Source organism: Merops nubicus, unplaced genomic scaffold (assembly GCF_000691845.1).
Source record: "Merops nubicus isolate BGI_N331 unplaced genomic scaffold, ASM69184v1 scaffold9513, whole genome shotgun sequence".
Lineage (NCBI taxonomy): Eukaryota > Metazoa > Chordata > Aves > Coraciiformes > Meropidae > Merops > Merops nubicus.
In genome coordinates this window covers 71,417-95,580 of record NW_008600967.1, presented here as the reverse complement: position 1 = coordinate 95,580, position 24,164 = coordinate 71,417, and the positions used below count along the sequence as shown (strand labels likewise).

Below are 24,164 nucleotides of genomic sequence, written 5' to 3'. Positions count from 1 at the left end.
TAATGAAGTTGTAAGCATATCTTCTGAAACTGATTGAAAGCCTAGTTGGCTGTTCTAAGATATAATCCCACTTTAAAGACGCTCTCATTTAAAAAGATAATCTTATTTTAAGACTCTTAATACTGCCACGGCAATGTTTCCATTTAGGGAGGAGGGGGAGGAAAAGAATGAAATTGAGGTTTTTTAAAGAAAAAAGAAAAAAGAGCCTTGTATCTTCATAAACCAGATGGTCCTGTCTCTAGCTGCATGTAAAATAGAGTCCTGCCCATGTGGGGATTTACATGCAATTACAGCTACCCTCTTAGTTTTTCCTTTCCTATTTTCTTTAAAGAGGAGGAAGCCCATCATGTGTGCACCATTGTCCCTCTTGGGCATGAAAGGCCTGAAGGTCTCCCGGTGTACGGAGAGCCCTGATGGTGTGCTTCTGTCTCCCAGGATTTCTTGTGCTCCATCTGATGTTCAGACAGGAAAACTCCTGCCTGGATGTGCACAGCAGCACTTGGATTGGAGCCTGGTGCCTGGGTCTCTGTAACGTCACCAGACTGAGCAAAGCCCTTTTGGCCGGGCTGTGCATCCTCTACAGCCTTGGTTTCAAAACACCTTTCACTGTACGCTTCGTCCTTAAGCCTGTGCGTAGTCCCAGGGTGCTTATGGCCTGGAAGGGAGTTACACATGTGCCCGAGCACATTGCTGAGCGGTGGTTAAATATCGCTTGATGTGCATATATAGCTTGTTACGAGCTCAGGTAATTACAAGTGTTTTGGCTGAGAGAACTTTCCAAATCAACTCGCCCATTTAGTGGTGCTCATAAGTGACACGTGTTCACCGCACCGTTATTTCTTTCAGCTTCCCCTGCAGGGAAGAGGTTCCTCCCTGCAGCTATATCTTGTTTGGAAGGAAGCAGGTGCCTGGCAGGAATAATACCCAAAATAAAATACTTCTATGAATGAGAGTATGCTTTTGCCGTCACCAGTCCTGAAAAGCTTTGCCGTGGATACTTCAAAAATGTGTAGAAGGGAAAAGTATAGAACATTTTAAATAATGTCTCTCAAACAACAGCGATAGCTGCCAGAACGTAAAACTTCTTAGTAATGTTGTTACGACATTGTTTTGTAATGATATTAGAGGTGTGAGCTGCAAAGGAGGTAAAAATTAAAGAGAGGGGAAAGCAGTGTTGAGGAAATGATTGATTTATTTATGGACAAAAAAGGAGTTTGTTTTCTAACTTTGAAACAATCAGGAAATCATGTTTGACTTGCCACAGTTTGCTAGAATGGACTTTAGAAGGCTGAAGACTTCTTCTGACTTAATATCAGCCTTCGGCAAAATTCTTTCTGTTGGTGCTTTTCAGGGAGGTTGTGGAGTCTCCATCCTCGGAGAGATCCAAAACTTGACCCTACCTGACCCTGGCCAGCTTGCTCTGGGTGATCCTACTCAAGCAGGGGTTGGACCAGACCAGCTGGTGAGGTCCCTGTGAACCTCAACCACTGTGGGATTTTCTGGCCTTCTGGGCTGTGTGCAGGCACCAAGTGTAGTTTCTGAGCTGCAGCTGTATTTCCCACGTTTCTGCCAGGACATCCATAGCAATCCTATAATGCAGTTGTTGCCCAAGTCCTCCACAGTCTTGATACCTTCTCAAGATAGTGGCTTCACAGTAGGTTCCAGAGGCTTTGGAGTTCGGCTTGTGCCAAACCATTCTTCTTACAATATCTTCTTTTGCTACAATAGAGCAGTTTTGAGCTTTCCTGAATGCCACAGATTTCCACAGCTTTCTTGCCAGACTGGTCCCAGCAGACAGCAGCGACTGCTTCTTGCACGTCAGCACAGGAGGTGTACAAAAGTTTGTGTATGTAAAAAAAATGTAAAAAATTTCAACCATCACCAAGAGGAACAGTTCTGTCACGTCTGCTATGTGAAAGTGAGGTTGTATTCTGATTAAACCTTTAATGTCAAGTCATTGCAGCAGGAGACTGCAAGTGGGGGGCAGAAGGAGCTGCCTGTGATAATGAAGGTATCATCCCAATCAGCTTCATCGTCTGCTGTGGGATGCGGCAGCACTTGTGTTGCAATCGTTAACCTGCTGATGCGTCGCTGTGCAGTTAGCAGGGCGATGCTGTGTATTGGCAGTGGCTTCTGCTGCCAAGAGGCTGGGGCTCTGCAGCAGTTCCTGCTGCTGTGAACATGCTTTGCTTTGGGGAGAGCATTCAGTAGACCAGAGGAAGGTGTACTGTGAGCATGGTCTGGGACACGGTCAGTCGAGAGGAGCACCAAACACCACGCCATCAACAGGAGGCGGCCCCCGGACCTTCTCAGCAGCCTTGTGTGGACATGCTCCACAAAGCTGGCGTCAGCAGCATCGTTTGTGAGCTAATCAGTGTGAGGCATCCAGATGGCAGAAATAACGTGTGTATTGTAGCAAAGCCTAATGCTGACTCCTAGTGATAGTGCGATGTTCCTTGGCTATCGGTAGCAATGTTCTCTTCTAAAATGGTAATAAAGTGCACGGTTGCTTATTAGTGATGAATGTCAAGCCATTCACCATCATGGAAATATCCCATTTCCATGACTTTGATAAATAGCTGCTGGAGCTCATGAATTTTTAATAGCAGTCCTATATTTAGGGGCTTTCAGTTTCCGAGAGATAAAAGGCTCTTCGGAGATGGAGTTCTGGAAGCGCCTTGTCTTCTGCAACTGCTGGTACCTATTTAAAGCCAGTGTTGTCTTTCTGATATATGAACATTATGCTGACATTGATTGATGTGATTTTTATGCCGGAGATTGGGCTCTGAGCCTGCCTGTCACCACAAAGCAATATGTGTAACTGCAGAGGAACCTGCCATGTACTTTGCTCCATCTGCATGTGGTGCTCGTTCACGTTTCCCCAGTAATCGTGGTATACACCCAAATGCACCAATTCCTCTTTATTATGAGGCTCTCCTACCGCAAACATGTAAATACATGTAGTGTGGCATGTGAAATCGTGTGGGTACACGTGTGTGCGTATAGATCCACGTCTCCACGTACATGTATGTGTGCGTCACCCCTGAGACACCTTTTCCTGGGCCCATGAACGAAGCTCCTGTGTCAGGTGGTGTTTCGATGCCAGCCGGGAGAGTGACTTGCACAGGCAGGCAGAGCTGAGCACACTCACCACGACACGACTGTCTTCTCTCCTGCTGGCTAGCAGGATTGCAGGGCTTGTGGATTAACCTCCTCCCGTTTGGTTGGAGGTTAACCAGTGCTAAAACCACAGGGGCCTTGAAGTATCTTTTTTTTTGTGTAGAAACCAACAAGGACATAAGCAGAAGAGCAAAACTGAAATCGTAAGTGAAACTCTGGAAGAAGGAGTGGCCCAGTGCCCACCGTGACCCAGCTCTGCTGCATGCCAGAGAATAGTCCTTGGCCCTTGAGTCCTTGGCTCAAAGCAAAGCTTGTGCATGGATTTTCCAAGAATCTGGACCCTGACAGCTCTTGGTTTCTGGCTGAATCCCCTTAACCACACTGAGCTCCTCCATCACGGATGCTCTTCTGGACAAAATGAGAGCAAGACGGGAGAATGGCGTTAAAAAAGAGACTAAAATCTCTTGAGCTTCTTCCTGCCTGGGAAATTCAGAAGTTGAGATGTGGGGAACAAAAAGTGTGCACTCTGTCTGGGCTGTGCGAGAGAGCCAGAAATCTGTTTCACTGATCTCGGCACTCAGTATTCAATTCCAAAGAGATGTTGTGAGACTTTCTGCTGGAGTCTGTTTGTAGCAGACCACTGAAGTAATTTAGAGAGCCTCAGTTAGTGCTAATGGTTACAGCACCTTCGGATTAGGCAGGGCCGTGGTGGTTTCTGTCAGTGGAGGATCCAGCTTGCTGCTCCCAATTCTTTCTCTGGTCATCTCCAATTTCCAGCTGCCTCAAATTATGGTTTGCAGTTGCTGGAGACAATCTGAATGTTTTCATGCTGTAACTAGCAACATTAAGAAAATTACAAGTACTGTTCATGTGGAGAGTCCCCAGGTTTGAATACCCTGCCCCTCCCTTGGATCAGAAGGTGCTAGGAGGACTGTGGATGCGTGGCTGGGCCAAGGTAGTACTTTTACTTGTGCGATCATGGGCCAAACCCAAAATGTCTGTGCTGCACCCTGACATGAGCCTGGTTTCATCTGCTCACCAGGAACAAAGTAGAAGCAATGCAAGGGCTCGGTTGGGAAGCTCTGTGCATTTACTTCCTTTCCATAAATGGGAGCTCTGACTGTTTTTAGAATGTGATTTATCAAGCTTCTTGGGACAGCATGTGTATCTGTCTTCACCGAAATGGTCATTGGCAAGCACATGATTAATGCATATAACACTAATAAAAATGGCAAAATCTCAGGCTGAAGTAAGGGAAGAACTAGTGACAGGGTAATTAGCTAGCTAAGAAGCCTCCCAATTGAGCCAGGACGTGATGAACCTCATGGTGCAGTAGCTGAAGAATTGCATTAAATTATGCCCAAGCCATTAGCAGGTAACACTGAGGACCTGTCAGATGTGCAGGTAACATGAACCATTGAGGGTCCTGGGATACATTTGGAGGAGCAGTCTGGCCTTCAAAATGCTCAAACTGAAAAAAGGCCTGAAGAAGATGTGATGAGATTTGAAGGGCACGACTGAGCTCTCTGTGCTGTGGGATAACCAGCCAGGCAGAGAAATGACTGAGGCTCTCCCAGAGGGAGCTGGGGGTGGTAGCTGGTGGTTTGTTTCGGCAGTGTTGCCAATACTGGGCATGGGTTGTAAGACTGATTGCAGCAATTATCTCTTCCATTTGAGTGAATGCTACTTGTTTACATCCTCAAGAGTTTCCTTTTAATGTACATTCATTAGTCTATCAAAGTAAAGGATTACTCTGATTTCCCTCATATACATAACTAATGCATCTATTATTTTAACTTTGTAATCTTGTAATGGAAATTTTTCATGTCAGTTTTATATGCAAAGAGGTGGATGTCTGAAGTATGTAACTCATTCTGATTTGTTAAATATATTTCCTTAAAATAAAAGTACCTAAGCACTGTAAGCACCTTGTGGATGATAGTGTTGGGATGGAGAAGTGAAAGGATGGATTTGCTTCTGTTCTGACTGAGAGGGGAAGGGAGCAGATCCTTTCTGTGTCGAAATGTAAGCTTAAAGGAAAAATCTTAACAGGCTTTAGGGTCCTATATTTGGAAAAAAAAAAAAAAAATTCATCCTGTGCCCATATACTGTGTGTGGAAAAAAAAGTAGCTGAAACAGAAAGAAGCTGCTTTGAAAGGTTGTTTCATAAGGTGTTCTCATACCTTGGCTGAAAATGTTTGCCCTGGAGAGGAACAGGGTCAAACGTTGGCAGACTAGAGCCAGGCACAGGCAGCAGCACGTGCCAGCAGGACAGCGTCGTGGGTCGGTGCCGAGAGCCACCGTGCCTGTCTCCAGCATGAGGCTGCTCACACCAAGCACTGGCTGTGGGACCACTCTGTGCCAGGCTGATGGTGGAGGGAGTGGTGGTGCTTGGTGGGCTCCTCAGGGTAATAGGATGGTGGTTCTCTTATGAAGATGGGGCTGCCCTGCCTTGCAGATCCAGCTCCTCTTTTCTAGGCCAGTCTGTTGGTAGGAAGGACAGGCCATGTGGCCTCATTCCCCAGAATTAATCTCCAAATAATGTAAAACACTGATGACATGAAAATCAGAGAATAGTCAACGGGATGCCTAATGTAAAATAACAAAGAGATTGTAACAGCTTTAAGCATTTGGACATTGGAGGGAGCTTAAAGAGTATTAGTTACTATGCAGATGAGCCTGGGCAGTTGGAACGCTGAGATTGGTTTGCAGGCATCAGAGTGGGCATCATGAGCTGCTGCCCTCCCCTCAGTAAGGGCTCCCCAGTTGGCCATCGACCCCTCTGTCATTGACCCAGTGTCGAGTGGCAGAGCAGACTTCTGCTAAGTGATAACAGAGGTCTGGGTCTTCTTTAAGGATTCTGCTCCATAAGCTGCCATGGCTGCAGCAGAGTCAGAGGGATGGTGGATGGTTTTGGGCAAAGAAGAGCTTGAACAGAGGTGCGTGCGTTGCTTCTCACTGTCACAATGTGGGCAGGTCCCCTAAAAGGGCCCATGGATCCCCTGGCAGATTTCAGAGTTGATCTCTTGTACTTGGTGTACTGCCCATTTTCTGTGCATCCAAGTCCCAGGAGCTGACTAGTGCTGCCTGTTTGAAAGTCACCAGCAGCTGGTTCCGAGCCTCGCGAATGAGGCAGGCGTGTGCTCGTCCTGCAGGAGGGGAAAGCCACAGCCACCCATGGTGGTGGTGGTGGGACCTCCTCTGCTTGTTTGGCAGAAAGCTGGCTCCATCTGTCTCGTGTTTCAGCTGTGTGTCCAAGCTTCTGTTCGTTGTGTCTCCAACAGCTTGTGTGCGGCTCTCTGCTCAGGCAGAACGGGCTTCGTGGCACTGGCACAGTGGTGGGTGTGCTGGTGGTGATTAACGTGTCTCCTCTGTCCTGCAAGCACCACTGTGTGGCTGATTCTTAGCAGGAGGATTAATTTTTCAAAATAAGTAAATAAAGGGAGGGAAAAGCCCAGGTGTCTAATGACATGAACAGGTATGTCATGCCTCTACACAACCAGCATCCTTGTGCCTGGCAAATGTGATGTCTGGGCTGGAAGGAGCATCTGCAGCAGAAAACATTCCAGGACCACGTGTTTAAGGTACAACTTTGATATGTTTTGGGAAAAGTCCCAAAAATTGGTTGGTTTGTTTGCAGGAGTGTTTTTCAGCGTGTGCTAATCCAGGTTCTCAGCCACCCCTGTAACTGGGGTGCAGCTGAAGCATACCGGGAGAATTTGGTCCTCTCCTTTAAACTAGAGACATCCTGGCATCCATCCCTTGGGATCTTGAGAAAGAAAAAGGTCCCTCCCTTTTCTTCTCAAGATAAGAAGAAATGTGGCAGCAGTATCTGTTCCTTTCCAGGTGGGTTTATAAACGTGCTTCTTGCAGAAAATGTCCTTTTTTGGTTAGCCTACCCATCAATATGAACGTAGCATGAATATTTGCTCCCCAAAATAAAGCTAATGAAAGAGGGACTGTATTCTCTTCCCAATCAGAAGATACCCAGGAAGTCCAGACTAGCTGTAATTAAGCCAGTAAGTTATTAGGAATTTCTGGCAGTTCATGTGAGGACAAGCTCTAGCCAGAGATTTGTTCTTTCCTTCCTGTGGTTTTGCTAAGAACCTTCCTCATGCCAGTTATTTCTGACCAGAGAGCGTGGCTGATAATGGATAACTTCGCACAAGCCTTGTGTTTGTGGGCACTTCTGCTAATGCCTCTGTGTGTTTCCTACTAGAGGCAGTAAATGCTGCTAGTGATAGGGGATGGGGAGGGGGGACACAAAGCAAACCAAAAATTGCAGCATGCTCAAATGAAACACAGAAATACAAAAGCTGAGAGGTCCTGGAAAACAGTTGCCAGAATCTCGCTGTGTCAGAAGTAAGTCTTCTGCTGAACAAAAGAAAGTATAACCTTCTCTTTAAAGGTCACTTGCTGTTGCTATTTGACTTAAACTCTCTCTGAACCATGTGCCGTTGCATATTATTTATTATTTCTGATTTCTTCCCCATTTGTGTTTAGATATATTTGCGAGGACTTGTCCTCAGAGCTCAGGTGTGCCTCTGACCTTGCAAGCTATTCATTTGTGTTGAGGTCAAGGCAGAACCTTTTTGACTCCACCAAGGCGCTGCTTATAGGGAGGCGCTTGTTGCTTCAAGGCTTTGCTTTCTGCATCTGGGGAAACCTCTTCTGAATCTGACTTCTGTTTTGTGTGTACACGCTTGGCATAATGGAAGAGCCACGTGATGGAGCAGGCTTCGAGCTGGAGGCACGCTGCAGTACAACACACAACCACAAGAGTCTAAAGAAAGGGGGGACGACAGAATGTGGGGTGCCAGGGCTGAGCCCTTCACATGCACCTTATTTCAAAGGAAGTGCGCTTTGCAATTTCTGTACAACTCTGTCTGAAACGTTGAACAGCTGAAAATCAGATGTGTGTGGAATTGCAAGCAGCTAAATCATCAGGTACACTGACAAAGCCCTGTGAGCTTTATACGTGTGTCTTACACGTAGATAAATCATTGGTAGAGTCTGATGTCACCAGCCTGGCCAGAGCTTCCTTTCCTAGAACTGGAGCTACAAGGCAGAAATGGGGCTTCCCAGGAGCTTTCATGAGGTTGTTTGCATAGGCAGAGGAGCTTGGTGTTTTCAGTCACTGATTTCTCACGAGTGCTTCCTCCAGAATCGGAAGGAGAGATGTTTGTTCTCACTTCCCATGCAAATCAGCTGCCAGTTCTGAATTCCCCATGATGCATGTGTTTCATCATCTCGTGTTCTCTGTCTTCTCCCTCCTTTCTTTCCTCCAGCCCATACACAACTTAATGTAGTAAAAAAGAATGCAGCCCTCTTCCCACTTTATTTTCCCGTTTTATTCATACCATGTCTGTTTTGTCTGGCTCATCCCACCAAGAGACACCCGTAAACAGGTACTTGGTAAGGCTCTGCAGCTGCAGTTGCGATGCTCCCATCACTGATCTCTGACAGGAGCTGGTAAGGTAACAGCTAACTGTAATGGAAACGTGCGGTTTGACTGGGCTGTTCAGCTGTCCCGTTGGTGAGGGAGGCTAAAGATCAGTGAGGGGAAGAACCATCTGGCAGGGTGTAAGATCACAGCCCGGACTTTTAACTTTGACGTGCTGTCATCCAAAGCCCCTGGGCATTTCTGCATGGCCGATGAGCTGCGGCTCCAGAGGATCTCCTCTTGGTGGAGAGAAACGGACCCCTGTGGGCAGGGAGTGAGAAGGGAGGGGGTTCGGAGGCCTGCCTGGGCAGTTGTTTTCCTGTCGATCAAAGTACATAGATCCTTAAATGAACATTTAATTACGCGAGTATTAGGGAGAGCAGTTTTAGGCTGATTTGGTCTGTGCGCTGTGGCTGGACTCGGAGGAGCTCCCTCCTGCTCCCTTCGCTGCAGGAATCCCCTCCTCCAGCCTCGTGAGGCAGCTGCTCTGCCCTGATCCCCCTCCTCCAGGAAGCCTTGGGTGGTCCCACACCTCTTCCTGTAAAAGGCAACCCGGCACCTCCCCACGCGTGCCGCAGGGAAGATTTTGGCTGTCGTTCAGAGCTGGTCTGCAGTGGACTTGCTGGCGGTCCAAGCTCCCTGGGGGGACAGCAGTGCTCTGGCTGCGTTGCTGACGACAACTGAAGAGCCAGCCTGGAGAAATGTCAGATGGCTTTTGTTCGGTGTTTGCCATCCGCAGCCGTTGTGCCGGGCACCAGCCCGCTCCTCCGCGCGCAGGCGTGCAGCAGCCCTGGGAAGTGGAGGTGTGCGAACGCTCGTCCCTGCCTGAACCTGCACCACATCTGCTTGTTTTTTGGTAAATACAGGTCCAGTACTGCAAAGGTACACAGAATGCTCTCTGAACATCCACAGCTTGGTGAGAGCTGACCCTTGTAAAGCGACTGTGAGGTGTGGGATGGTGCTGCCAGCCTGAGGGTGGATGCTGCGAGGTCTCTAACTGCGTGCACTACCCCCACACTGCTTGACTGCTTGTTTTCAGCAGTTAAGTGGTGATGTGAGTAAAACATTAGCAATATTATTTATTATTGATATATCAGCATAGTTTGGCTCTCTCGAATTTTAGATCATGCCACTGTAACGCAAACACCATTTTTACTTGTCAGAAAAAGTAAAACATATAAAAGATACTCCATCCTCCCCTCAGAGAGAGTGTAGCTGATCCTTATTGCTTTTAAAGACAACTGAAGATTTTCACGGTCCCTTACTCTCCGTACCGTACAATTTAAAACCATTCCCATGGGGCTCAGCCACAGGGACTGGTGAGCTGCGGAGCGTGGGGCCATCCACATCCGAGCCACCCTCCGAGTGGTGGTGACTGTGGGGCTGAATACATCCAACAGTCCCAGAGCCCCCTTGCCTCCCTGCATCTGTGAGCAGACCCCGTCGAGTCACTGCTCTGTGGGAGGGACAGACGGGCTTCAGGGACGTGGCAGTTGCTCTCCTCTGTATTTGGTAGGGCCTTATGTCACTGTCAGAGCTGATGCTGTTTTGAGGAGGACACAGAATTGGGCTGGACAGTGTGCAGGCAGGCAGTTGGTGAACGTCATATTATTGCTAACCCTGAACCAGTCAAAAATCTCAAATCTCAAAAATTTCTTTGAGTCTGAAATCATGAAATTGAGGATGGGGAAAAAAGATTTAATTGTTTTAAAGTGCATTTTTGTTTCTCCGTATAAAAAGCTGTTGGCATTGATTCAAACAATGTTTTGGGATATGTCACAAGGTTTACTCCACTAATATCTTTCCCTCATAGATGACAATAGTAGAAGTCAAAAAAACACCTACTAGGCAAGCATGTGGGCACACTTCTGATGCCCTTTCCCTGGCTGCAGCTGTTGGCTGCACAGGGACTTCCTGAGCCACAGGAACAATCTCCATGTTTCAAGCCTTTGGACTTTTCTTCCACTGACTTGCCAGTTTGCTTTGTGAAGTCACAGCAGACTCACCCTGGGCTGGCCGTGTGTGCCGTGGGACAGATGGCTGTGATCCTGCTTCCCACGGGCTCCTCTTGTGGATGCACTGGGAGAGCTGGAGAGCAGTTGGTCCTTTTTCCTCTCTCTCATTGCCACTCCATTTCAGAAAGCTCTGCTCCACTCTGCCTTTTTCAGGTTGAAGATTTCCAGCATTTCGTACTCGGTGGCTTGTCCGTCGTCCTGGCTGATCCTGTTGCTGCTCTCTGAGCCGTTTGCAGCTGCCCTGCATCCCTCCCAAGGGGGGATGACCAGCATGATAGGTGCTGCCTGAGACACAGCACCACATGGCTCTGTGCAGCAGCATAACAACGTGCTCTCGAGTTCCCTGCTCCTCTTGAGGTTGTTGCTAATGATGTATTTGCTTTCCTGTGGCAAGCTGGCACGCTCCAAGTGCCTCGAGCTGAGCACAGGAGCCAAATGATCTGTCATCTGGGCTTAGGCAAGAGCTTGCACCCAGCTGCTTGGCACAGCTACGTGTCTGTGTGTTTTTCCAGCTGCAGAAGTATAGTTGTCTCCGGGACTTTTAATGACAGCTGAAGTGGCGTTGATATTGTGAACAGCAATGGTCCCTAAACAATGGAGCTGTGTATCTAAATCCTGGTTTCTAATCCAGCCCACTCATGTAATGTTTTCAAGTCCTGCCTTTCTGTAGCCTGATTGTCTACCTCATGATGGGACCCGCAGCCCACTTCGGAAAAGCTTTTTGGAAAGAAGCAGCCAGACGGGCCACTGTGCAGAGGAATTATCCTGGAAAGCCATATACAAAGACAGGCTGGGCCTCTCCCACTTGTTATTGGGATGCTGTGGGATTGCAGTGCCCAGCAGTGAGGTGACTTACCTGTGCCCTGAAAGAATTGTGGGGACAGTGTAAGAAAATGAGCTGAGTTCTTAAATTTCTGACTTTTCTTTGCAGGCTGAACGTCCTCAGTTCTTCCTTCTGTAAAGCTGTGGCAGATTTCCCAGGAGTTTTCTTGTCCCTGGAACAAGTACACTGGCTAGCAAGATAAAGGCTTTTTAAAAAAATGAGTATATGTTGCAGCTTTGAGATCTATTGATGCAACACAGTGCTGAGGTTTTTTTTTTTTTTTTTTTAAAGAATCCTTTTGGGAAGGTGAAAATGTTAAACAGGAGAGGGAAAGAAGGTGCAGGGAAAAGGGCTTTGAAAGGGTAACAGAAGAATGGTACAACAGCATATTCTGTGCCCTGGCACGGTGTGAGAGCTTCTGGGAGTAGCTTGAGTGTGCAGAACGGGCAAGTCTGTGTGGCGCCGGGAAGTCCTTGGGGCAGAATGGTAACGTGGATCCTTCTGTAGGTGACCTGAAGCCAGGGCTGAATGGGGTCCCAGTTTTTATGAATCGCACACTGATTGAGAGTAAAAGGATGAGAATCTATTCCAGCTCATTGTATTATGACTAAAATAACTTTTCCCTGTCAAGCAGGGATACCAGGTTTTCCTCTGGTTCTGGCTAGGGGAGCGTGTCCTGCGACACCCATGCGAGTGCTCTCCTGTGGGTGAGCAGCAGAAGGTCACTGCTGCTTTCTACTTGCTGGGGTTGTGCAGGGGGCTGTGCAGGCTCCCATAGTGCACCCAACTGCTACCTCTGTGAGCAGTTGAAGTCTTGCTGTCAGGTCCTTCGCTAATCATAGAATCCTAGAACAGCAGGTTGGGAGTGCCCTCAAAGATCATCTGGCCCAACCTTTCTTGGCAAGAGCGCGGTCTCGACAAGAGGGCCCAGCACCGTGTCCGGCTGAGTCTTAAGTGTCCCGTGTTGTAGGACCCAGCATGTCCCTGGGGGGATTGCCTTTGTTGTGAAAAAGTTTTCTTCTTGTGTCCACTCAGAATCTCCCCAGGAGTAACTTGTACCCATTGCTCCTTGTCTTTTCCATGTGACTTTTTGTAAAAAGGGAGTCTCCATCTTTGTAGCTATGCTTTAAATACTGGAACATGGTGATGAGGTCTCCCCTGACCCTTGTTTTCTCAAGACCTAACAAACCCCGTTCTTTCAACCTTTCCTAATACAGTCACTTCCCCGTCCTTGGTTCATCTTTGTGGCCCTTCTCTGGACACTCTCCAGCCTGTCCACATCTTTTTTTTTTTTTTTTGTATGGTGGGGACCAAAAATGAGCACAATATTCCAGGTGTGGCCTGACCAGTGCTGAGTTGAGTGGGAAAATAACTCTCTCTCTGCTGATGGTGCCCGTGATGAAGCCACCCAGCATCCCACTGGCTTTCTTTGCCACAACAGCAGCTGCCTGTTCACTCCTGCTGAGCTTGTAAAAATGCAAAAGAGCACAACTTTTTACACCTACTGCTGATCTGCTTCTTTATGATTTCGCCTCCTTTACAAAGCTGATCTAGTTCAGATTTCTTCCAAATTCTAACAACCCTAGAATTTACTAGTAATTTTACGGGTTGCCAATACAGGGTTAATACAACCCCTGAAAAAAAGCCTTGTGTTGAGGTGCACACTCCTGTGCTTTGCTTTCTGAGGACACACCTCTCATCAGCTGGAAACTCAGGCAGGGTGGCGTGCACCTGAAGGCTGGACTTCACCCATCTGCAGGAGGAAGGATGGTGCTGGATGGATGCTGCAGCACTGCTGCAAGAGCAGGGGCCTGGGCTCAGCAGCTGGCCTTGGGCTGCATGCCCACACAAAAAATGTCCATGGAGGTGCTGAGCCCGTGTGAATGAAGGTCCTGCCCTTATGCAGTTTGTGGGCCTGATACCTACCTACAAAGTCTGAAGTCAAGAGTGGATCAGTTAGGTAGAAATCTTTTATTCCTTGATTTTAGGTTCATTGACAGGGTGTTTTTTCTTTCCCTGCTGAAATCAAAATAAGCCTGGCAAAATCTGCCTCTATTCTCTGTACGAGAGCTGAGGACTCTTTTAAGCAAAATAACAAACTGTATGAGCTTTTGTACCAGCTAAATAGGGCAGCTGTTGGAGTGGTGTTCCAGCAACACCCTTTATTTCTTCTCAGAAAGGAGCTCCTGTGTTTTGCAAAGCTGTCCTCTTATCTGTACTCATCTGCACCTGATGCACCTAATAAAAATGCAGCAGATTGCAAATTTGCATACATTATTTTGTAATTGCATACAGTTGAGTGTAAACCACTAAAAACGTTTGTGTTCAGGCGATGTGTGAAGAATGCAATGATGGACACCTTGGATTTTCTCAGATAAGGAGGTGGATTTCATTGCAGCGTGGGGGTGGGAACCTGGGCCTGAGGGAGGATTAGATGTTTTTGCTGGTCAAAGAAAGAGAGGCTAGGATTCCCCCCCTCTGCCCGTGGCGATGCGCTTTTGTTCTATTTTTATACTCTTTTTTTTCTTTTTTTTTTTTTTTCTGTGTGCTTTTACCTAAGATGCACTCCATTCTCCTTGAGACTCTAGATAAAGGGATTGGATTTTCATCATCTTGGTCATGAATTGTGGTGGTAACATCTCCCAGGCAGCTGCAGGAGGGAGTGGAAGTGTATGCACATGTGTGTTAGCAAGCCATTTTGCATATTGCTAAAACCCTACCTCCCCATGTTTCCTTTGCAATGTCCTGTGGTCTGGTGAGTGGCCAGGAGCATGTCTTAAAACTGCGATGAAAACATCTGGTTTTCACATCATGATATTTTGCAGAGGGAAGATGAAACATTTCTGACCATTTTAACTTCATTGTCTTGCATCTTCCATAGTGTTTTGTATTGGTTTGGGTTTTTTAAATGCCTGTCTTTGTGCTGGCCTGACTAGGTTCTTTAGGTTGCACACTTACATGTGTTTTTGGCAGCTTCGTGTGTACCTGGCTCAGTGCCTGTGTTGGGGTGGGAGGTGGCTGGCATCCTGGCAGTACTGTACTAGGTCTGCTTTGGAAGAAAACAGTTACTGCTCCTGGCGTGTGAGTCCTGATTTGCTATAAAAGTTACAGGTACTGCTCGTCCTCATAACTAGTTTGTTAGGACTCTTCATAAGATTTACCATAGGAATTGGTTCCCACTATAGCATTTGCATAGGAATATAATTAACAGTGTTAGCCTAACTCTTGGGTCAAAAACTGCTTGTGTAAAGAAGAATGTTTTCCTCCTCAGATGCAGTGACTGGGTGGATCCCTTGCTTGCATTAGTAACAAAATCAAGATGTCTCTACCTTTTGCTCAGTTATTGCCCCACAGGCAGCAAAGCTGTGACAATGAGCTGGGCTGTTTTTATATTTAATCACCTGTAGATTTGCCAGTTAAATTGCAATTGCTGGAGCTTTATTAATGATAGTGATGTGAAAGCCAGGAACAAGACAGCTTGATTTTTATTTTTGTCCAACTCGAGGCTGAATTTTTGGGAAAAAACCCTTAGCAGAAAGCTGTTATTTTAGTAGTTATTGAGCAATTCAAATCTGGAATTACTAAATGTGATGGTTTGAGACTCCTGCCACTCCTGGGGGAGGAGTTTTGAAATCTGAACCTTGTGTTGTTTTGACCCCCCTGCCACTCCTGGGGGTGGAGTTTTGAAATCTGAACCCGGGAGCGAGCCTGAATGAAAGGGGCAGAGACCTGTTCTGTTCCCACTCCCCTCTTCCTGCCGTCGGGACTGCCTGCTGGGCTGTATAAAAGGGGAGGGGAGGGACACCCCCTCCTCTCTCTGCGGGATCCTGGCCGGGACGCTGCTCTGCTGTCTGCTGCTCCCTGTGCTGCATGCGGCGGCGCCATCTTGGGACCTGGGCCTGATCTCCAGACTCGTTCCCTGCCTCCGTCCACAGCCAAGGATCGTGCATGCAGCTTCAGTCCGCCTCAGTCCAGCGAGATCCAGCTCTGGGGAGCCTCAGCACAGCGTTTGGGTTCTGTATTTTTGGAAATTTACCCCTCCTTGCTTTGTTGTCCCTATAATCCCCTTACCCTGTTAAACCCCTGCCCTTCTTCCTTTCTGTTCCGTTAAACCCCCGCCCTTCTTCCTTTCTGGTCCCTGTTAAATAATGTATTTGATTCTGTTAACTTTCAGTCTGTGCAAGATCTTTATTACCCCTGCCTGCCTTTATCTCTCTATCTGGGAAATCTAAGGGATAAGGGAAGGGGAACACAATTCTGCCCTCTAACCAGGACACTAAAAAGCACTTGAAATACCAGGACATCATCTTTATATTTGCTTTTCAGTTTATAACCAAAAGCCATTCCTGCAACCTAATTAGCAGACTGTCGTTAAGTGCTTTATAATCCAATTAACATCCAGAACAGTAATAAAGCATTTGTGGAAATGGAAGTAATTTGTCTTTAAGTGACTTGCAACACCGTATTTGCAGCAAAGGCTATCAGGTGGCATAGCCTGCTCTTTTCAGCTGTTACACTGATTGCTTGCCTTTGGAGAGAGACCTGCTAAACTAACAAAAATAGATGGCTTTTAATGAAGGCACATTGAACAAACTAAAATTGCTGAGCTGTTGTCTGTGTTGGCATACTGGGCCATCACCTGTCCCGGATGCTTGTTTCTGTGTTGTTTCTAAGACTTCGAGTCTGTTGAACTTAAACTGGGTGATAAAGCCAAGGTGAAGTGTACAACTCCTCTAGGTCTAAGCTCCTTCCTTTGGAGCTTGTGCTTTTCTCTGCTGTAAGGAGGAAGGGAGCAAAAGCATGAATGCTTGAGCAATCAGGAGGTCACAGCTCTGCTTCCATCACCTCTCACTGAAGATTTGAAAATGTCCCTTCCTTTCCTGATTGTTTAGAAAACTGCCCAGGTTAGGAAGTTGACATAATGAACACCTAGGCCAGCATCCCGCTTCTGGAAGCGACTGGTGAGGGGTGCTTAGGGAGATGAGTAATTCTGCCCATGCCTACCCTTGCTGACTGCTCAGGACAAGGGTTTACAGTGACTGGAGTGTGCATTTAGATTACCATACTTTACCCATCCATTCTGGGTACAAAACTGTGAGTCAAAAATGCTGGTGAGTGTGACCCATAACTACTTACTCCTCAACTCTCTGGTTTTTTGAATATTTTTGGTAGAGTACGGTGCTGTGCTCCTGGAATTTATCTGCCCTGCCCAAGGTGTCTTTGATACACAATGCTGTGGTTGCCACAGAAGCGTATTATACAGTAAACACTTTGGGAAGGGCTGTAATTGCAAGAGGACAAGTTAAGCTGAACTAACAGGAAGGTGAAAAAGCCTCTGGCTTGCTAGTTGCAGGACTACTGCCCAGTACAAGAACTTGGGCAACTTTTTGTTGTTTACTTGACAGCACATGCAGTGGTTTTGAATGGCCAATTAAACGTCTGTGTTTTATTTTTTCCCCCCTCTTTGCAGCTCTCCATGAATTCCCCAGTGACATCTTCACAAACGAGGACAGGAGACATGGAGCTGTGGTCCTACACGTCCTTTGTGTAAGTTTGTGACTTTGTGTTTCTTCTATCAGTGTGGACTGGGCTGAGTGTGCTCACCGCAGGCTGCTGCCCACAAGGGCTTCTACTCTCAGTGATGGTTGAGAGTGAGTTTTGGTAACTACGATGAGTGTAACATACTTCAGTTTTACATAAAACCCTTTTAAGAGTCCCAGGGCAACCCGTGAGCTGCTGTCATGTGAACGAACGTCTGTGAGTTCCTCAGACCAGCTGTGCTGAGGCCATCAGGCAGCCATGGACCTCTGCCCCTGAGCACAAGGATGCTGTGGGGTCAGCATGTTAATTGCCTTAGAAAATAAGTGAAATCTTATCCCCAGAAATTTCCCCTCAAAATCCTTGTGGTGCCTCTTACCCCTAATGACATAGTTGTAAGAGAAAGAAATTAGAGTTTCTTTTCTGTTTAAAAAGATTGTCAATTGGATTAATTTTTTTTAAAAAAAGTTTGTGATCTCCAGAACTTGCCTAAGTAGTTAAGTTGCTAAAGTGAATTTTTCTTCCTGAATATATTAAAGAAAAGATCATAACTTCTCATTTATCAGCTCCAGGATGTTCTGGATCCTCTTGGGAATTCTGGAAGATGACAGGTGGGTGAGGGATTTGCCTCAAAGTTCAGAAATGTACCAAGAAGACTTTAATAGATGCTATTTTAAAGACCTTACTGGTATCAGAAATCAGTGCAGTTTAGGACCTGGAGGTTTGTGATCTCTGCCCTAAGCAAGTCAGTGTAAGTGGTGTGTGTGGATAAGGCCAAAATTAAAAATACTTAAGGTAAATTTATTTAAATAACCCTGGTCTCCCAGCCCACTGGATGGTCACTGCGTGTTGAGGACCTTGTGTTCAGCAGCTGCAGTACTGTCACAGGGGGAAGCGCTGTCCCTGCAAAGCCATCCCTTGATTTTGAGTAGGTAGTCAAAGACAATTCTTTTCTTTTTTAATGTCATCTTCACCAAGTCGGTATTTCTTGGGCAAAGAGGCATTCTTAAGCAGCCAGGAAAATGTCTGCTTTTAATGAATGTTTAAAGCATTCAGTAATTTTTAGTCAGCTTAAGTGAGCTGTCACTGTTAGCTGTGTGCAGCGATTCATGCTCCTGGACACTGGGTGATAGGCACCCGTTACCTCCACGAGACGGGGGGGAGATTGCTTTGCTGAGTAATTCGTAAGGTTTTTGCTGATGAGCAGAGGAGGAGGGTTTGGTTTGGGCATCGCTGTGGGTTTCCCTGGAAAAGCCCAATAGGATGGGCACGGTCCTTCTCCCGTGTCCCATTGCTACTCACCCTTTGTGTGCCCAGCCATAGGCTCTGCCCTGGTCCCTGGCTTGTCCCCATAGTTTTGACTGCTCAGCATAGGTTCCCCTTTCCCAGCTGTCTCAGGGTAAGCCCAGAATGTGGTGCCAGGGTGGTGGGCGCTGGTGGTGTGGAGAGTCTGTGTGTGAGTGCTCCTGCTGGAGCAGAGCCCGCGCACTGCGTGCTGAGCAGAGGTGAAGGGGTTGGGTGGAGGAAGGCGTCTGTGCCCGGTAGCCCTCTCCTGCGTCTCCTTTGCCGCTCGCTGTAGCCATGGGAATGGGGTGCACCAGTGGGGCACCTGCCACCCCCCGTGTGAGGTCCGCTCAGAAAACGTAGGTCGCTCTAAGTGGATCCTGTCTTTATCTGTTTCTGCACAGAGTCAAAAAGCAGCTGCATCTCGTTTCCACAGAGCAGAGCCGTCTCCTTAGGGTGATGATTTCCCAGTGCCCTGGACGTGCTTGCTCTAGCGATGCTGCTCGATGCAGACAGCCTGCTGCTGAGCACATCCTGATACCAAGGGCTGCTGCTGCTCCCAGTAAACTTGGACTCTGGGTTTGTTTTGATTTATCTTTGATAAGGGTGTTTTAGGTGGTTTTGTAATGCAGCTGGAATTGAGGCAAGCCCTGTGCTTGGGTACAGTGGTTTCAGTGATGGCCCTTGGCTGTGCCTGCTCGCCTGGGGCAGGAGGTCTGCGGGGGGAGCAGCCAGGAACACTCACCTCTTCCTTTCCTGGATCTCTTGGGAAGAAGACAGGGCTGTGGAAATTGCTGGCCCCTGCAGCATTTAAGCTTTCTGGTGAAAAGCTTCTTGCTTTAGCTCAGTGAAGCAAGTTTTAATCCAAGTATGAAGCAGTCTTCGTATGGGAAACTCAAAGGACTGCCGGACAAACATGAAAAAATACCATTTTTGTCCTGTGAAACGGAATATGTATTTCGAGTAAGATACTTAGTCTCCTTTGATGCAGAGATTGCATTTACTTCTCTGATGCTTGTTTGTTAGAATCATCATTTTAAAATCAATCCTAATGTAATACTTATTCTGGTATTTGTAATCCTTTTATGCAGGTCCATTATATTTTCGTAATTTTTAATGTCATTCTGGGGAGTGTATTTTAAATAGGTTGCCTGCTTAAAGACATCAATGTCTTCACTTCAAACCAAACATGGCTAAATGATGCTGGGGCTGAGACTTTTTTTTTGTGTTCTGCCCATCACATTGTCCTCTGTTGCCATCACACATCATGCTCCAGCTCTGCCCATATCACAGCTACATTGCCCCAACTGCTGCCTTTATCCCAAATGACTGTTGTCAGGTGGAACAGGCCTCAGCAAGTGCATCCCTGCTGCCGCTCTTAGAGAATGAGAAATCCTTTGCTCCTGTGGTGCCTGCAGGGACAAACTGGCAAGTGTTAAAGGAAGAAGCAATGGGACTCTCCGTTGTATTCTTAAGTTAACTTAAGTGGAAGCTGATACCACCTAATCAGCTCCAGAACTTTAAAGCCGTGCTATTTGGGTTCCCCAGATTGGACATACAGAACAGACTTGGTTGCCCTGTTGCTGTCTTTCTTCTTTCCACTTAAAATAACCTGTACTGGTGTCCATCTTGACAAGTCTGATGTGACAAAAAGCTAAATCTTTTGGTTGTGTTCCTGCAGACCCAGACTCTAAACCTTGTTTTGTTTGCTTTGTTTAAAAAACAAACAAAGCCCTACCAAAAAAATGCAAACAACTTTCAAGCGAGTAACAGTCCCTGTCCTCATGTTTACCTACCAAGGGTAGTTGCTAGTGTTTTAGTTTGTGAACCAGGCTGTTTTCTAGCCAGGTACCTAGGTTTTGATACTTTATACTGTATTGCACTCAAGCCAGTCAAATAAAATTGAAGAAGACTCGCAACCCAAACCGGATTTGTGACAACAGTGAAGTTGTTAAAAATAAATGCTCAAGTGTATAAGTCAGCGTGGACTCAGCCTGGTCTGTTCTATCAGCCTGGTGGATGACTTCAGCAAACTTCAAGACCAGTTTGATAGAAGAGGTCCACTTCTCTACTCCTTACTCATTTCAGTCCCTTTTTTGCCTTTTCTCTTAAACCTGATCTTACAAATGCTTAGGCATGAGTGGACAAAAGAAAATGCTTGTCACCTCAGTGACTCAGTGAGATACAACTTTTCTACCTACTTGTGGGTACCAGGACAGGGTTACACTGTGCTGTTCCTCTTTGCTGTGGAGACAGTGCAAACCCACCCTTTGCATCATTTAAGTACTCGTTTGAAAACTCTCCAAAGGGTTTTCCTAAGCTTAAACTGATGGATGTGTTGCACCTGATGTCTGCCCAGGCTGATTGTGTTTCTGGTGAGCACCACATACACGTGATCCGACATAAGAGAGAGAACACACCGGAGGCAAAGTCTGTGCGTGTGCACCATGTGTGGAGGCGGATGCTGAAGTGAGTGGTTTGACTTTTGAATGTGTGCCTTGTTGGTTTGTTGTCTTCTCTCCATCCCATTGCCTTGCCCACTCTGGGGACAGCTTGACTACCACAGCAGCAGCAGGTTGCAGGAAGCCCAAGCAACCGTGTGATGTGCTGCGCTCTGGGACTGTAGGTGATGTCAGATACAGAGGATGCACTCAGTTTATAGGGATGATGTACAGGTTAGTGTTACTAAAAGGCATTACTGTGTATTTGGGAAGGGAAAATGATGGCATGACCCACTGTGGAGTAATATGATTAGCAAATCAAAAAATCCAGGCTCCAGTTGGGCACCCACTATCCATTGTATCTCGATGGGATTTGGCCAGGTAACCCTCGGGGGCTGTTTCTGATCCTTCTTCCTATGATGGACCATGTCTGTGAGCTGCTGGGTTCCTTTATCTGGTAGTATCTGTTATCTGCTAGTATCATGTCAGCAGATACTGTTCCCTCTACAAGATCAAGGTCTCTGCTGCACCCAGCAGAGTTGTAGACTTGGAATTTTGCTTACATTCCTGCCTTCTGGGCTGTTTTGCAGTGTAAAGAGCTTCTTGAAGCAAAAGTTACGTTTGTTCATGGTTGAGTAGCCACAGGGGAGCACAGAAAATGTCCTAAGTGACTGTCTAGCACTGAATCATGAAAATGGTGTCAAAATCATCCATCACGATGAAATTCCCATCTCTAATCCTGAAAAAAAAAAAAAAAAAAAATTCTTTTTGAGCTTGGAAAGTTTTCATACCTGATGTTTTCACAGAAATTCCTGGCTTTTTGCAACAAAGTGGTAGTTAAATTCTAGCAAGTTTAGAATCTGGTTTTAGGGAGTTTGGGGGATTTAAACCTGTTCCTGGAAAATTTAAACAGGAAAAAAACCCCAGAGGTCATTTTTATTGCTGTATTCCCTCCAGACAAAAAAAAAAAAACAACAAACAAACCAACAAAACTCTGGTCTCCTCCCATCACCCAAGCTTCAATAGTAAACTTCAAAGACAAGCAAAGAAGGAGAATCTGTTGGTGATGTTGTAATAACTCCTCTGTGCTTCAATAAGATTTAGACACTGTTTTTCTACAAATATTGCCCACTTCTTTCAGCTCCATTTATTCACTAAAGCTGCACTGCTTGTAAAAATAAGTCTATAGTGGTACATGGCAAGCATTACAAAAAAGATGGAGCCATCTTTGAACTTTGAAGAAGTTTTGTCTTACTTTGGGAGTGGTTCCTTCCCTCTGCCTCAGCACATTCAGTCCTCTGTGTCCCCTCCTTTTGGACATAGCTGCTTTGTCACAGCTGCTTCAGTGCACTTTGTTCCAGGTTTGTGTCCTGAGCCTCACCTCTCTTTTTACACACCCCAGATTTAAGGGTCTCTCTTGTGTACATGTGCTTCACAAGTACAGAGCAGTAACTAAAACATTTGCTGATAAGGTTATCTGCTGGGAACCAGGTCCTGTCCTAGGATCATAGAATCGTTTTGGTTGGAAAAGGCCTTTTGAGATCATCAAGTGCTGTTAACCCAGCACTGCCAGGTCCCCACTGGCCTATGTCCCTCAGCACCACATCTCCATGGCTTGGAAACCTCTGCAGGGATGAGGACTCCACCACTGCCCTGGGCAGTCTGGCACAGGTCTGGACAACCCTTTCAGTGGATAAGTTTTTCCTATTGTCCAACGTGTGCCCTGGTGCAATTTGAGGCCGTTTCCTCTTGTCCTGTCAAAGACAGGACACCCAAGATGGTAATGTAGCCTCTCTGTGGCAGGTTTTCAGTAGCACGTGCAGGCAGATTGTTTTCTAGTTCCTGTGGGGATCAGCTCAGCTGTAGCAGGCTGCACACCTGACACTGAGGAGTGCTGTGAGGGGTTGGTGCTGGCCTGGTTTTTGAGTTTTAAGGTGTTGGTTCACTAGGTGTCCTTTAAAGTCTTGTGTTCCCCCTTGGGTTTCAGTCATTTGGAAGTTGTTCCCATGTGGAGCTAAGCAAAAATTATCAGTAGGCTCCCAGGTGACCTGGCAGAACACCTCAGTTGCAGAAAACATGCTCCTTTCCCCTTTTTCAGAATGCTAGCATGTCAAAAATTACTTCTCTAGGGTTTTAGATTTTTATAGAACGCAATCATAAAAAAAGCCTTGCACTGTGCAACAGGGAAAAAAAGGAAGGTGAAAATATTTAGGTGTGGCTTAGCAATAACCAGAGATGTTAAAAAAATAAAAATATATTCTTGATGATGATGATAAAATGTCGGTAGCTTTTGATAGCTTGTAAGAACTTTTGGATAAATACTTCATGATCTTTCTATTAAGTCTCAGAAAGCCCCATGAATTCTTGTTGCAAGAACATTTTATTTTTTTAAAGTGTATATATCAAACAAACCTGAGGTGAATTGGAACACTGCGGTTCTTTTCTGCTTGACAATCTCCAGACTCAACATCTTCTCTTTTCTTTTGCAGGCCGTGTATATGTTTTATGCTTTGGCGATTGTCTGTGATGATTTCTTTGTCCCGTCGCTGGAAAAGATTTGTGAAGTAAGTACTAGAAGGTGTTACTTAAGCTTGTGTGCTGCTTCAGCAGCAGTTCTGTAGAGCCTCAGAACGTGATGATGGTGTGTTTACCATTGCCTTGGAGCATTCCCCATGCTTCTCTTTCAGTTGTGTAGCACTGCGTGTGCGTTGGCTCAGCTTCATGTTATCGCTTGCAGGAGATGAGCTGGGAGTCTGCTGGTGGGTAAACTTGGCTGATGCTCCCTCTTAAAGCCAGAAGTTGCCTCTTGAGTAACTATTGCTCTATATGTGTCATAGCACTTCTTAAAAATGGAGGCAGTTTTATAACATAGTGGAAAACATGTTCCATAGAGCAGTGATTGCTAAACTCAGCCCCATTGAGCTGTGGGCTGAGGGCTTGCAGGAGCGCTAGCTGCAGCATGGCTTTCTAGGCAGTAAGGCCCACAGAGCTTGTTAGCTTGTCCTGTGCTCTGCTGCTTGCTGCTGACATGCTCCTGCCCTTGAGGTAGGATCTGGCCATTGGAGACTGCAAGAGGATTGGGATAATGTTTGTTGCCCATGTAGAGAACACCACTTCAGGCATGTCACTCAGTTCTCCTGGGGCTTGGAAGATGTTAACATTTTTTTTTCTTGACTTCTGAAATACTGATCCACAGGGTGTTTCTGAGTTTCATCGACCTTCATCTTAAAACTCAGAAACCACCAAAGCATCAGGCTGCAAAAGAAAAAGTGCTCGAGAGAGTTGAGATGTGTTGGTATTTAAGAAAAAAACAACCACGCAAAAAAAAAAACCCCACTCAGAGGAGGGAGAGATGACACCTGGAGCTGATATGAATTAAAACCTCTCTTGATTTACCCCAGTAGAAATAATGGATCTTGTACCTTGCTTTCAAAGTAATGAGTTTCATACCTTGCGTTGTGTTGGGCTCAGTTGTAAAGCAGCCATGACAGCTAGGTCAG

The 24,164-nt window shown here is 46.4% G+C and overlaps 1 protein-coding gene across 1 annotated transcript in view; it reads left to right on the top strand.

Annotated features, from left to right (window-relative positions):
• Positions 1-16,871: 16,871 nt before the first annotated feature.
• Positions 16,872-24,164, top strand: part of SLC24A3 (solute carrier family 24 (sodium/potassium/calcium exchanger), member 3) — a gene marked incomplete at its 5' end in the record, with an annotated part of 57,939 nt that continues 50,646 nt past the window's right edge. The window contains 2 exons of the mRNA XM_008937844.1: positions 16,872-16,948; positions 23,154-23,228. Coding sequence (XP_008936092.1) covers positions 16,872-16,948; positions 23,154-23,228 — 152 coding nt within the window. The remainder of the gene's footprint in view (positions 16,949-23,153; positions 23,229-24,164) is intronic.